The sequence below is a fragment of the Electrona antarctica genome, assembly GCF_951216825.1.
Source record: "Electrona antarctica genome assembly, chromosome: 3".
Classification (NCBI taxonomy): domain Eukaryota; kingdom Metazoa; phylum Chordata; class Actinopteri; order Myctophiformes; family Myctophidae; genus Electrona; species Electrona antarctica.
This window is the reverse complement of record NC_136808.1, coordinates 8,337,101-8,352,100: the sequence shown is the minus strand read 5'-3', so window position 1 is coordinate 8,352,100 and position 15,000 is coordinate 8,337,101. Positions and strand designations below refer to the sequence as shown.

The window sequence follows — 15,000 nt, the reverse complement described above, 5'->3', positions numbered from 1 at the left end:
GAAAAATAGCAGATCTACAAGCTCATAGCTTGAGCTTGTAGATCTGCTATTTTTTGAAAAATCGTGAAAAGGTGCCGCAAATTCTTTGAATATATATTCTTTCAGAGTGAACGGTTTTTTAACTCAACTCTTTGCTGCTGGGGGGGGGGGTCCCTGGAACAACATATTTTCAGATGGGGGGTCGGCGGGCAATTAAAATATAATATTTTGGGGTCCTTGACGTGAAATAGGTTGAGCACCACCACTGACACAGAAAAACATTGGGTTTTTCAGAAAACTGTCATGATTTAGAAGACTTTTTTTTTGTTTTGAATGGGCCTCAGGTCTAAGTGGGTTAGGAAGCATGCGGTTGTCTGTCTCTGCACCCTCTGCCCACGCCATGCCAAACCGTGAGGGTTGGCAGAGCGACAGAACGCACCACGGGAAATCACTGAGCTGCTTTGCCTTGTTATCACTGCCCAAACACAAGGGGTGTGTGTGTGTGTGTGTGTGTGTGTGTGTGTGTGTGTGTGTGTGTGTGTGTGTGTGTGTGTGTGTGTGTGTGTGTGTGTGTGTGTGTGTGTGTGTGTGTGTGTGTGTGTGTGTGTGTGTGTGTGTGTGTGTGTGTGTGTATATCACTGCCCAAACACAAGGGGTGTGTGTGTGTGTGTGTGTGTGTGTGTGTGTGTGTGTGTGTGTGTGTGTGTGTGTGTGTGTGTGTGTGTGTGTGTGTGTGTGTGTGTGTGTGTGTGTGTGTGTGTGTGTGTGTGTGTGTGTGTGTGTGTGTGTGTGTGTGTGTATATCACTGCCCAAACACAAGGGGTGTGTGTGTGTGTGTGTGTGTGTGTGTGTGTGTGTGTGTGTGTGTGTGTGTGTGTGTGTGTGTGTGTGTGTCCTCTCCTCACACCCCTGTCTGTCTCCTGTAGGCTACATCGAGGCAGCCGTCATCCCTGCGGGAGCCAGACGAATCAAAGTGGTGGAGGACAAGCCTTCGCACAGCTTTCTGGGTAATGTAGTGTCTCCTATAGTGACCGTGTTCTTTTTTTATGAACTAGTTCAGTTCACAGTTCAAAAATCAAAAAATGAACTATTTCAGTTCTTTTTCGTTCTTTTTTTTCTGTTTTTATTTTTATTTTCAAAATTATTGCCACAGCTCATACTTTATTCCTATAGGCCTATCTCACAGCCCGTTTTTCACGCCCACTTCCGGTAAATAGTGGTGACTTTAACATGGGCATTTACACGTTTTTTTCTCTGGAGAATCTAAGTACATTTTCTAATGTAAAAATGTGACAGACCAATATTATTATGAAGCAAACAAGATGGTAAATCAGGTCGAGCAGATAGAACAAACCTTACCTTGAGAAAACAAAAGTTGTAGACTTCTTAAATAACCTCTTTTAACATGTAGCGTCTATGGAGTGACGTCACGCTATCACCACTAACCCCGAAAGGGGGCGTATTTAGGGGGGCGGGGAAATTCTGTGAGATAGGCTTATTGGGAATGAAGTCCAAACCTTACAAAAAAAGGAAGAAAGAAAAGAACTTTGGGATTAATAAAGTGACAACTGTTACAATATCCCATTACCATTATCCAAATTAATTCATTTTGGAATAAATTGCTCTCTCCAGTGACGTTAATGTGTGTCGTATAAGGGCTTATTGGTGGGTTTTCCACTATAGATATTAAGGACTGTTTAGGGTGTGTTTTAGCGCCGGAGGTTTCGACTGGAATTAGGCTCTATGGAAACACTCACTCTTGAACGAAGTTGAACTGTGAGAAAGTGACGTTCACACACGCCAGAAATGAACGCGTTCACAATGACGTTCATCAAGTAGAAATACAGTACGTTCAGTTCACGTTCTCCCAAAATATGGACGTGTTCGTGAACGATCTTTCTTTGAACGCGTTCAGGGACAACACTGAGTGACAGACAGCTATACACACATTGTCCTACATACTGTACGCACACGCACACACACACACACACACTAGACAGATGTACAAAATGGACACCGATGTGGGGGGGGGGGGGTCTATAACAGTTTTAACGGTCTCTCCACTCTCTCCTCACAGCTCTGAAAGACTCCACCAAGAGTTCCATCAACAGCGACTGGAAGATCGAGCTTCCGGGAGAGTTCCAGCTGGCCGGCACCACCGTCCGCTACGTGAGGAGGGGGCTGTGGGAGAAGATGTCCGCCAAGGGTCCCACCAAGACTCCCCTGCACCTCATGGTAAATGGTGTTGATTTTTTCGACTAAAACTATGACGAAAATTTTTCGTCGACTACCTTTTTTTCACTAGCGAAAACTACATAAAAAATCACACCCGTGTGAAGTGAGGGACGCTAATATATTAAAGTCTAACTCATGTTGCTATGATTAGGTGATGTAATGGTGATGTAAAACAAGACAAAACAAACATTAAACTCTCTTTATTGCTAATGGCATTTAATGTTTGTGTTAGCGACTAAACAAACATTAAACTCTGTCCATTGTCAATGGCGTTTTTAATGTTTGTTTAACTAAAAACAAACATTAAACCTGTATATGGGAGGGGATAGCGCCCCTCAAAACTAAATGAAAACTAAGCCATGATGACTATAAACTAAGACTAGGGGGGGTCACGATTAGTTTTTTTTGGGAGGTCCCCAAATTGTAAAAATATATATATATATATTTATATATTTTTTTGCAACTGAATGGCTGGAAAATGGAAATGGAAGAGTTGACATAGTACACAGTGCATGCATATACTTTCCTTAATGATTATATCTGGTTTCAGTATTTATTGATGATGTATTTTCTCTATTATTAAGGTTATTGTAGCGGTCAATTTGGCTGGGGAAGGGGGGGGGGGGGGGCGGGGCGGGGGTTGCGAGACATGGCCAAAACATGGCTATAGAGACAATTGGCACTGGGTGAAAAAAATGGGTTACAAAAATTGTGGGATAAAAATAAAACAAAAACACTGCTCCTTGCCACCATACACCTTTAACATGTGCTGCTGTTCTCTGACCTCTGACAGTGCTGCTGTTGTCTGACCTCTAACATGTGCTGCTGTTCTCTGACCTCTAACAGGTGCTGCTGTTGTCTGACCTCTGACCTCTACCAGGTGCTGCTGTTCTCTGACCTGCTGCTGTTCTCTAACCTCTGACAGGTGCTGCTATTGTCTGACCTCTACCAGGTGCTGCTGTTCCATGACCTCTAACCTCTGACCTCTACCAGGTGCTGCTGTTGTCTGACCTCTACCAGGTGCTGCTGTTCCATGACCTCTAACCTCTGACCTCTACCAGGTGCTGCTGTTGTCTGACCTCTACCAGGTGCTGCTGTTGTCTGACCTCTACCAGGTGCTGCTGTTCCCTGACCTCTGACCTCTACCAGGTGCTGCTGTTCCATGACCTCTGACCTCTACCAGGCGCTGCTGTTCCATGACCTCTAACCTCTGACCTCTACCAGGTGCTGCTGTTGTCTGACCTCTACCAGGTGCTGCTGTTCCCTGACCTCTGACCTCTACCAGGTGCTGCTGTTCCATGACCTCTAACCTCTGACCTCTACCAGGTGCTGCTGTTCCATGACCTCTAACCTCTGACCTCTACCAGGTGCTGCTGTTCCATGACCAGAGCTATGGGATCCACTATGAGTACACGGTGTCTCTGAACGCCAGTGAGAGAGAGAGGATCGACGAGGAGAGAGAGAGAGACGCAGAGCACCTGTACATCTGGACACACACAGGCTGGAGGGACTGCACCGTGTACTGTGGAGGAGGTACACACTAGGGATGTACTGTGGAGGAGGTACACACTAGGGATGTCGGTAACGGTTAATTTTCCAGCCGGGTAGCCGATGGCATTATCCGGTTAATTAACGGTTGTTGATTTTTATTTTTTTTTGCCCATTTTGGGCGGGAACCCCTTTTGGTGTTAGCATTATGTTATGCTTTAGCTATTGAAAAAATAGCAGATCTACAAGCTCATAGCGCGCCACCGAGTGGCGCGCTACGAGCTTGTAGGTCTGCTATTTTTTTTAAATCGAAGAACGACAGACGAAGAAACATAGCTTTTTCAGAAAACTGTCAGGATTTAGAAGAAAGTTTTTTAATCTGATCTCAGGTCAAAATGGGTTAATAGGCTACCCCAAATGTATAGGCTACATAATTAAAGTTGGTGGACGAATGGTATACATGTATTTATGCTCCTTTTTAAAAGACAAACAAAAAAGCAACATTTAACAATATAAATAAATTGTTGTAGGCTTAATCATCAATAAACAACGCATCGCATCTGCATGCATGCATCTGCACGTCTACAGTACAGAGGTCCGCCGGTTCTAGTCCAAAACATAAATAAGTCCCGTCCAGATCTGAGCAGCCTATACCTATAAAGCCACTGGACGCATGGGCTAAGCCTTTTTTATTATTAAGGAAGATCAGCATGCATGTCACCGTGTTCTGTTTGTTGACTTTTCGCTGACATGAAGACCCTCAAACATCGATAGCACACGGCTGGGAGTCTGAAGCCCCTCAGACAGACCACGGCTGGGAGTCTGAAACCCCCCCCCCCCCCCCCCCCCCCCCCGTGCCACGGCTGGGAGTCTGAATGAGCTGTTCCTTCCTTCCTTCCAGAGAGAAGTCAGTCAGTCAGCGACGCGTGTTAACCCAGAGCGTCTGATCCACAGTGCATTAGACAGGCGGAGCGTGATCCCCTGTGGAGCGCACGGCAGGAGGGGCACGCACAATTTGGTCTACTCTACACACACACACATGCACGCGCGCACGCACACACATGCGCGCGCACAAACACACACACACACACACATTTGAATCATGTATTTATGTCTACATAAGAGATACCATACAAGGACACAAATACTTACAAGGTGCTGTACAGAATACAATCAGCAAATCCCGGGGGCCATATTTGGCGGCTATCCCGATAGTAGAAAAGATTGCACAGAATTTTGCAAGCCGTTTGCACACACACACATGGACACATCCATGCACACACACACACACACACACACACTTTAATTGACCTGACGGCAGCACTTTGGAGTAACACACGCCTTTGACTCAGAGAGCTTTAGCTTCTCGGATTATAATAGCCTCTCTCTCTCTCTCCCCCCCACCCCTCCCTCCCTCACTCTTCAACAACATCATTATTTTGAAGCTCTGGTAACGGCTTGTCTTCCCTTTTCCTTTCATTTGGATGAAATTATTTCTCCATCTTCGTGATGACCTCATCATGGGTTTGATCGCCGTCCCAGTGAGGAGATTAAGCTAGGACGTGCGCTCATCCTGGATATCATCTGGAACAGTCTTTGTTTTTGTTTAGGACGACTCGTAGCCTAGTGAGATGTGTGTTGTTGTCGAGTTCAGGTTCAGGTTTTAACCCATTTAGACCTGGGAACGATTCTGAAAAACTCTAAGTTTCTATGTCAGTGGTTCTCAAACATTTTCATGTCAAGGAGCCCCAAAAATATATGTAATTGGCCGCAGACCACCATCTGAAAATATGTTGTTCCAGGGACACCCCAGAAGCAAAGATTTTAGTTAAAAACGTTGGCTCGGAAAGAATATATATTCAAAGATTTGCGCCACATTTTCACGATTTTTCAAAAATAGCAGACCTACAAGTTCCCTCTAACCTTTCCTTGTATTTCTAGTTCATTGAAATAATGTCATGCACATTTTGTCCAGTGCATAGCCTACATTTGTCCAGTATAGTGAAGGGTCAGAGTGCAGTGGGTGGGGCTTAGTGAAGGGTCAGAGTGCAGTGGGTGGGGCTTAGTGAAGGGTCAGAGTGCAGTGGGTGGGGCTTAGTGAAGGGTCAGAGTGCAGTGGGTGGGGCTTAGTGAAGGGTCAGAGTGGAGTGGGTGGGGCTTAGTGAAGGGTCAGAGTGGAGTGGGCGGGGCTTAGTGAAGGGTCAGAGTGGAGTGGGTGGGGCTTAGTGAAGGGTCAGTGGAGTGGGCGGGGCTTAGCAAAGGGTCAGAATGGAGTGGGTGGGGCTTAGGAAAAGGTCAGAGTGGGTGGGGCTTAGGGAAGGGTCAGAGTAGAGTGGGCTGGGCTAGGGAAGGGTCAGAGTGGGTGGGGCTTAGCGAAGGGTCAGAGTGGAATGGGCGGGGCTTAGGGAAGTGTCAGAGTGGAGTGGGTGGGGCTTAGTGGAGTGGGTGGGTATTAGTGAAGGGAGAGAGACACCAACATTCAAGAAGCAGCCGTTAATTTTATTTGTTCACATAATAATTAAAAACTCGGAGAAATAGTTTGCTTTACTTTGCTAGCTTACATTGCTATCGTTTTAATTTATACGATATATGATCCAAAAAGCGTTCATATTTTGAACGAGAGGAGCAGAAATGAAGCGCTAGTATATCCATCAGATCAAAACCACGGAGGGCGCCCTGGATTAGGAGAGACGATCGAGGCCGAGAGTCTGACTAAAAAATAAAAAAAGGAAAAAATTCAGAATATTCTTCTCTCGCCTGGTATCATTGAGGATGCGCTAGGACGTGTACACACGTCCAATGCATCCCTCGATTGGATTCCCTAGGACGTGTGGCCACGTCCTACGGACGGAAACGGTTAATGCTCATGCATGCAGACGTGCACGAGCAGTACTGGCACTTGCACGTGCACACACATGACACATGAGCAGTAAACCAATGTGATTTTGAGGTCTTGGCTGAGGTCCAGAAGGAAAGAACGGGGCTCAGAGAATGGAGCGGTGCGATCTTTGAGGCTTCTAATTAAGCAGTTTTATTGTTTAATTGGAAGGTTTTATCGTGTAATTGCCTCTGCATTAGACTAATGCTCTGATGGTGGTTCACTGGAGGGTTATGCTGAGTGACGTGCAGAAAACATTTAAAAGTGCGTGTGTGAGTGCGTGCGTGGGTCCGTGCGTGTGCAGTGCACATGCATTCAGTATGCCACTCGGGTGTGGCTAGGAGGGTAATAATGGAAACGTTCGCTCTGAAAGAATATATATTCAAAGATTTGTTGCCGCATTTTCACGATTTTTCAAAAATAGCAGACCTACAAGCTCGTAGATCTGCTATTTTTCAATAGCTAAATTATAACATAATGTTTAAAACACCAAAAGGGGTTCCCGCCCAAAATGGGTTAAGTCACTGATATGAAATAATTCATATTAGGTACATTATGCAAACTGTGTTCAATCTTTGTGAGAGATGCTGTCATGTCCATGCTCTGAGTCTGAACTAGCCTGATTATCAGACTGTAGCTTTCTTGAAGCTTCAGTCTGACATTGTCTCCTGTCTGAGCGATTTCAAGGGGGAGGGGATTAGAATTTCCCTCAACCCTCTGTGTGTTGCGCTGCGTGATGACGCTGAAAACGGGACTCGGCGCTGATTGGTTGTTCGTTAGACCCACCCCCCCACCACCGATTCTCATTGGATAATACATTTTTGTACCGAAGAAATTATAGGTTCACAGCGCAACACCAGACCAAGAGATGCAGTCCACTCAGAGAGTGGGCGGGGTCTTTGGGCTGGATCCAGGCTAAGTCTGAACTATATTAGAAACAAGAATGCCTATCATCCACTGACCGTTTGATATGACAGCGTGCAGAGAGCACGGCTAACACCACACTGACCATTAATGATCCAACTGACCATTGCCTAGCATGTTGTCTCATCTGTTATGATGATTAAACACATTTGAGATGTGTATTAGCCAATCAGCTTAACCCATTTAGGCCTGCCGTCGAAATAAATAAAAAGTCTTCTGAAAGAATATGTATTCAAATATGTGTGCCACATTTTCACGATTTTTTGAAAATAGCAGACCTACAAGCTATGAGCTTGTAGATCTGCTATTTTTCAATAGTTAAAACACCAAAAGGGGTTCCCGCCCAAAATGGGTTAAACACATTTGAGATGTGTATTAGCCAATCAGCTTAAAGGCCAAAGGGATAGAGAGAACCACATGATGTATTAAGGACGTGAATTGTTCTGTAAACATCTGACAACTGTATATAAAGACTTTAGCTCTCAAGAAGAAGAAGGACTGGTGGGAGAGCAGAGTGAACATCACAGAGAGATAGACAGAGCTGGTGGTCTGGGACACTTTCCGGGGTCTTGGAATCTGTGCTATGGCTGTCGATGAATAAACTAAAGATGACAACAACTCTTGTCTTCTTCATTTCCCAAAAATCCTTTTCATCACTTGTGCGGAAAGATTTATTACTTGTCCCGGACAACCGGACAAGCCTTAAGGTCAAGCCCTGGACTTTTAGTCAGTCGGATGTTTTTCATATTTTAAAACGACATTCCAACATTGTGCGTGTGTGTGGGTGTGCGTGCGTGCGTGTGTGCGTGCAGGTGAGAGGAGGACTGTGGTATCCTGCATGAGGATAGCCAATAAGACGATGGAACACGTGAATGACAGCCGCTGTCACCCAGAGACACGCCCACTGCCACAAGTACGACTCTGTAACACGCATCTCTGCCAGTACCGGTGAGGCGCACGCACACACACACACACAAACACGCACGCACGCACACACAAACGTACAGACAGACAGACAGACATGCACACACAAATGATACGTAGCTTGCGGAGTTAGTTCAGTCAGATATACTCGAATTAATTAACCGGTTATTGGGAGGGAAGCTGTTTTACAATCAATTAACTTGTGGATGGTTGGGAATGTGTTGATTTGCAGCTGTTGGTTTTTGAAGTAGGACGGTTTGAAGGACGGTGACACAGCCAGAAAAAACAAAAATACACATACTCTATCAAAGCTGAATACTTTGGCTGTGATCTTTGCCCCCTCCTGCACTGTTGTGTCCTTCACACACGGTGTCTCTGATGTGGAAGTCAACCCTGGCTGGAAAACGAGTGTGTGTGTGTGTGTGTGTGTGTGTGTGTGTGTGTGTGTGTGTGTGTGTGTGTGTGTGTGTGTGTGTGTGTGTGTGTGTGTGTGTGTGTGTGTGTGTGTGTGTGTGTGTGTGTGTGTGTGTGTGTGTGTGTGTGTGTGTGTGTGGAGGGCTGTGGGCAGGTTCAAAAACCAGTCTGTGTCTCATAGGAGGGCCGTGGGCAGTTCAGAAACCAGTCTGTCTCATAGGAGGGCCGTGGGCAGTTCAGAAACCTGTCTGTCTCATAGGAGGGTCGTGGGCAGTTCAGAAACCTGTCTCTCATAGGAGGGCTGTGGACAGTTCAGAAACCAGTCTGTCTCATAGGAGGGCAGTTCAGAAACCAGTCTGTCTCATAGGAGGGCAGTTCAGAAACCAGTCTGTCTCATAGGAGGGCCGTGGGCAGTTCAGAAACCTGTCTGTCTCATAGGAGGGCCGTGGGCAGTTCAGAAACCTGTCTGTCTCATAGGAGGGCTGTGGACAGTTCAGAAACCAGTCTGTCTCATAGGAGGGCTGTGGGCAGTTCAGAAACCAGTCTGTCTCATAGGAGGGCTGTGGGCAGTTCAGAAACCAGTCTGTGTATCATAGGAGGGCTGTGGGCAGTTCAGAAACCAGTCTGTGTCTCATAGGAGGGCTGTGGGCAGTTCAGAAACCAGTCTGTCTCATAGGAGGGCCGTAAGCAGTTCAGAAACCAGTCTGTCAGGAGGGCCGTGGGCAGTTCAGAAAACCAGTCTGTGTCTCATGGGAGGGCCGTGGGCAGTTCAGAACCAAGTCTGTGTCTCATAGGAGGGCCGTTGGCAGTTCAGAACCAAGTCTGTGTCTCATAGGAGGGCCGTGGGCAGTTCAGAAACCTGTCTGTTTCATAGGAGGGCTGTGGACAGTTCAGAAACCAGTCTGTCTCATTGGAGGGCTGTGGGCAGTTCAGAAACCAGTCTGTCTCTCATAGGGGGGCCGTGGGCAGTTCAGAAACCAGTCTGTCTCATAGGAGGGCCGTGGGCAGTTCAGAAACCTGTCTGTCTCATAGGAGGGCCGTGGGCAGTTCAGAAACCTGTCTCTCATAGGAGGGCTGTGGACAGTTCAGAAACCAGTCTGTCTCATAGGAGGGCTGTGGGCAGTTCAGAAACCAGTCTGTCTCATAGGAGGGCCGTGGGCAGTTCAGAAACCAGTCTGTCTCATAGGAGGGCCGTGGGCAGTTCAGAAACCTGTCTGTCTCATAGGAGGGCCGTGGGCAGTTCAGAAACCTGTCTGTCTCATAGGAGGGCTGTGGACAGTTCAGAAACCAGTCTGTCTCATAGGAGGGCTGTGGGCAGTTCAGAAACCAGTCTGTCTCTCATAGGAGGGCGGTGGGCAGTTCAGAAACCAGTCTGTGTATCATAGGAGGGCTGTGGGCAGTTCAGAAACCAGTCTGTGTCTCATAGGAGGGCTGTGGGCAGTTCAGAAACCAGTCTGTCTCATAGGAGGGCTGTGGACAGTTTAGAAACCAGTCTGTCTCATAGGAGGGCTGTGGGCAGTTCAGAAACCAGTCTGTGTCTCGGGCAGTTCAGAAACCAGTCTGTGTCTCATAGGAGGCATTTTTATGGCCGATTCCGATTATGCTACCGACTATATTGTGCATCCTTAATTATACCCTTTTCCACCCCCCAGGTGGGTGACAGGCGAGTGGGGTCCCTGCTCGGTGTCCTGTGCCCAGGGTCTCCAGCGTAGGGAGGTGGGCTGCGTGTACCAGCTCCAGAACGGGACTCTCATCCAGACCAGGGAGCTGTACTGCCTGGGGGCCAACCAGGGGAACAAGCCCCCCGAAATGCAGGGCTGTGAGGGACGAGGATGCCTCACTGTCTGGGAGGCATCGGAGTGGTCCAAGGTCTGGAACGCACGCATGCATGCACGCACGCGCGCACACACACACACACACACACCAGTGTTAATTCCATTGACTAAAACTACGAGGAAAACTGTTAATATGTGTACCGTCACATTAAAAGTGTAATGTTGTTTACCCGGGCAGCGCTGGTTGGCAGGTATAATACACTTTTAGACCAACATGGATGATTACATTTATTTATTGATCGCCTCTTTTCTTGATGACGTCATGGACCGCTATGCTCGATAACAAGCTTGATAAGCCCAAAGCTTATTGATACCGGGTACTCGATAAGCCCAAAGCTTATTGATACCGGGTACTCGATAAGCCCAAAGCTTATTGATACCGGGTACTCGATAAGCCCAAAGCTTATTGATACGGGGTACTCGATAAGCCCAAAGCTTATTGATACCGGGTACTCGATAAGCCCAAAGCTTATTGATACCGGGTACTCGATAAGCCCAAAGCTTATTGATACCGGGTACTCGATAAGCCCAAAGCTTATTGATACGGGGTACTCGATAAGCCCAAAGCTTATTGATACCTGGTACTCAATAAGCCCAAAGCTTATTGATACCGGGTACTCACTTATCTGATTTTTTATCGGATATCGGTTATCCCTACTCTTCAGTGCTCCTAAGAGTGTGTTTCCGGGTGTTTCAGAGTGTGTTTTCTCGCCCCTCTCTCTCTCCAGTGCTCCTCAGAGTGTGGCAGTGGGGTGCGCACGCGGACCGTGTCGTGCACCAACCCCCAGGGGCTATGTGACCCTTTTTCCCAGCCCGCCCACCAGGAGCCCTGCGACGACCACTCCAAATGCTACGAGTGGAAGACCGGGGACTGGTCCAAGGTGAGAGAGAGGGGGGGGGGGGGACCGGGGATGAGAGAGAGAGGGGGGCGACCGGGGACGAGAGAGAGAGGGAGGGGCGGGGGGACTGGTCCAAGGTGAGAGAGAGAGGAGGGCGACCGGGGACGAGAGAGAGAGGGACGGGGGGTCCAAGGTGAGGGAGAGGGGGGCGACCGGGGACGAGAGAGAGAGGGAGGGGCGGGGGTCCAAGGTGAGAGAGAGGGGGGCGACCGGGGACGAGCGAGAGAGAGGGGCGGGGGTCCAAGGTGAGAGAGAGGGGGGCGACCGGGGACGAGAGAGAGAGAGGGGCGGGGGGTCCAAGGTGAGAGAGAGGGGGGGCGACCGGGGACGAGAGAGAGAGAGGGGCGGGGGGTCCAAGGTGAGAGAGAGGGGGGCGACCGGGGACGAGAGAGAGAGGGGCGGGGGGTCCAAGGTGAGAGAGAGGGGGCCGACCGGGGATTAGAGAGAGAGAGGGAGGGGGGGGACTGGTCCAAGGTGAGAGAGAGAGGGGGGTGACCGGGGATTAGAGAGAGAGAGGGGCGGGGGGTCCAAGGTGAGAGAGAGAGGGGGGGGGGGGGGGGAGTATAGCTTTCAAACCTTTTTGTGACCAAAGCACATCAACGGGCAAGTCAAGGCAGATCTGTTTTCATACGGAGGAAAAAAGCTGATCTACAAGTTCACAGTGATGTTGCTTCGGTTTGGCTCCTCCCCTTTCTTAGTCGACTTCCTCTCGGGTGCCTCTGTGTTTATTCCTACTAACAACAACAATACATGTTTGCCAACAAAATAAAAAGACATGTAATTTAAATGCTTGGTTGTGCTCAGGTGTTGCACCGCATTTATCCAAGGCGCTTTACATAGATTGTGCATTACATTCACCCATTCACACACACATTCATACACCTTTACATAGATTGTGCATTACATTCACCCATTCACACACACATCCACACACCGATGCATTGATGTAAATAGGGTGCGTTTTGCGTCCCAAAACGCACTTTATAGTTATGGGACGCAATACACCAACAACCTCTGCGTCCACAGGATGCAACTTTATCCTGGCTGCACTGAAGACTTAGTAATCCGCTGGTAGGCAAAATTTTTTTGCCAACTGAAGACTATGGCACTCTCTCGGTCACACACTGTTCTACGTGGAAGTCTAGCACTCTTTCGGTCACACACTGTTCTACGTGGAAGTCTAGCACTCTTTCGGTCACACACTGTTCCCCCCCCCCACACACACACACAAACACACACACAGAGAGAGAGAGAGAGACACGACATGATGAGCCCTCGATCGTCTTAAACGTATTTCTTGGACCACTCTGGAATAATATTGATCGTTATACATATACAGGTCTGCTAGTACTAACCTTTTCATCTCAAATTGACCGGCCAAAATAAATCCAAGACCTATTTAGTGTGTTGCTCCCAGAGGCGTATCTACAATAAGGCGAGGGCAGGCGTCCGCCTGTCCAAATCCATTTCTGGCCTGGCCAAAATCCATACAATGAGAAAAAAAGACGACAAAAACAAGACATGAGAACTATTAATGGACAGCTGATTGGCCGTTGCGGTAGAGCGCGACCCTCAATCACCCATTGGAATGTAAATGCATGCCTTTCAGCCTTTGTATACTACTCGTCTGGCAGGTATATCTCTTTGTAAACCTTTACTGCTACGATTGTGCGCGGGGAGACGACAACTTGCTTTGAGCTCGGTGGATGCGCTTTCAGCGCAAATATGAATCAGCTGGTTAACGAGCCTCGTTGACCCTGACCCTGGTCCCTGACTTGACTTGACTTGGCAATCAACGGCACTATTAATGGCAGCTGTATAAACCCTTCTCTTTTGTCTCTTGTCTTGTGTGTATGCGTGTGTACTGTGTAGGGCAGGCCATTCTTCCCTGTAGACATGGACTCAAGTGACTTCTAAGTTCCACTTTTCCAAAGAAATTATTTTACATCCACAATGGCAAGCCTATTTGCATTTTGGCTAAGTACAATAATTGCAACTGCAAACAACTTTTGGTTGGTATATTAAGTTAAATCCACTGTTGCCCACTATTAGTATTTCTTACTGAGTTGTGCTTGCTAATACTACTAGCCTACATAAAAACATATACTGTATAGGCCTATTTGATATTTTTATATATATATTTTTTTTATACCGAACCGGCCCGGCCCCCTGCGCGCATTCCTGGGGGTCTGGAACTCCCCCCCCCACCCCCCCACGAACCCCCTCACGGAGTTGCACCACTCACTTCACACAGGTGTGATTTTTTTTGGGACTCATAAGAATTTTTTGGGACTCATTTGAATGAGAACCTGTGCATCCCGGGACCCATTACATTGAAAACCTATTTACATCACTGCCGATGGTGGACGAAACCATGCAAGGCACCAACCTGCACATCAGGAGCAACTAGAAAAAGTGCCCTTCTGGGCACAGGTCTCCACCAGGAGGATAGGACTGTGTGAGATGTTTGGCAACATGTTTAGGAGTAATATAAACATGTTTGCCTTTGATGGCAATTGGATGATTTGAGGCATTTTGTTCCAAAAATGTGTTTTGCAAAAATCAACCTGTTGGTGGCGCTATAACAGGCCAATGTGAAAAGGGTGGGATATATTCCTCAGCCTAGTAGGAAAATGTGTGAAAGATTTCACGTAAATTGCATGCTGCGTTCATGATTTGAGGCTTTTGTTCAAAACGGGGCAATCTTGCAAACTGTGAAAGCCAATTATAGGCAATTAGGATGGAATATGAAATATGGGACAGATCCGACTTGAGCACATGACCATAGAGATACTCTGTAACGATTTGTGAGATTTTTGGACAGAATCTGGAGGAGTAATATCAAAAAATGTGTTTTACAAAAGTCGGCCTCCTGGTGGCGCTATAAAAGGCAGATGCGGAAAATGCAGGTCAAAGGTTTGTCCTTGGCCTCTAGGGAGTGTGCATGCAACGTTTCACGCAGATCGGTGCAGTTTTAGGTAAAACATGTGAAAAGCTGCCTCATGGTGGCGCTATAACAGGCCGTTCTGGAAAATGTGGGGCAGAGGTTCATCGTTGGCATCCAGGGAGTGTGTGTGCAAAGTTTGGCATCGACCGGGTTAACGGTGCCAGAGATTAGCTGGTAACGGACGGACGGAAGGACACACACACACACGGACGGACACACACACACACGGACGGAGTGCAAAACATACTCTCTCCCCATGCCTTCGGCCTGGTGGAGACAATTAGGGGTTCAGAGTCTTGCTCAAGGACACTTCGACACTAACTCTGGGGGAGCCCACAGATAGTGGCCGCTCTACAGACAGACAGACAGACAGACAAACAGACAGACAGACAGTCCTTTCATTGACCCACAACATCTTAATAATGTCTGGCCTGTAGACGGATTATATAAATATCACTAGACCGCAAAATAACATCC

The 15,000-nt window shown here is 47.6% G+C and overlaps 1 protein-coding gene across 3 annotated transcripts in view; it reads left to right on the top strand.

The window, feature by feature from the left end:
• adamts17 (ADAM metallopeptidase with thrombospondin type 1 motif, 17) overlaps positions 1–15,000 on the top strand; it is a 127,745-nt gene that overhangs the window by 108,901 nt on the left and 3,844 nt on the right. For all 3 annotated transcript variants that reach the window (XR_013789587.1, XM_079496476.1, XM_079496475.1), the window contains 6 exons: positions 906–986; positions 2,057–2,214; positions 3,582–3,747; positions 8,317–8,452; positions 10,495–10,711; positions 11,406–11,558. Coding sequence is in view for 2 of the 3 variants with exons in the window: in XM_079496476.1 (XP_079352602.1) it covers positions 906–986; positions 2,057–2,214; positions 3,582–3,747; positions 8,317–8,452; positions 10,495–10,711; positions 11,406–11,558 (911 nt within the window). In the remaining variant the exon portion in view is untranslated. The remainder of the gene's footprint in view (positions 1–905; positions 987–2,056; positions 2,215–3,581; positions 3,748–8,316; positions 8,453–10,494; positions 10,712–11,405; positions 11,559–15,000) is intronic.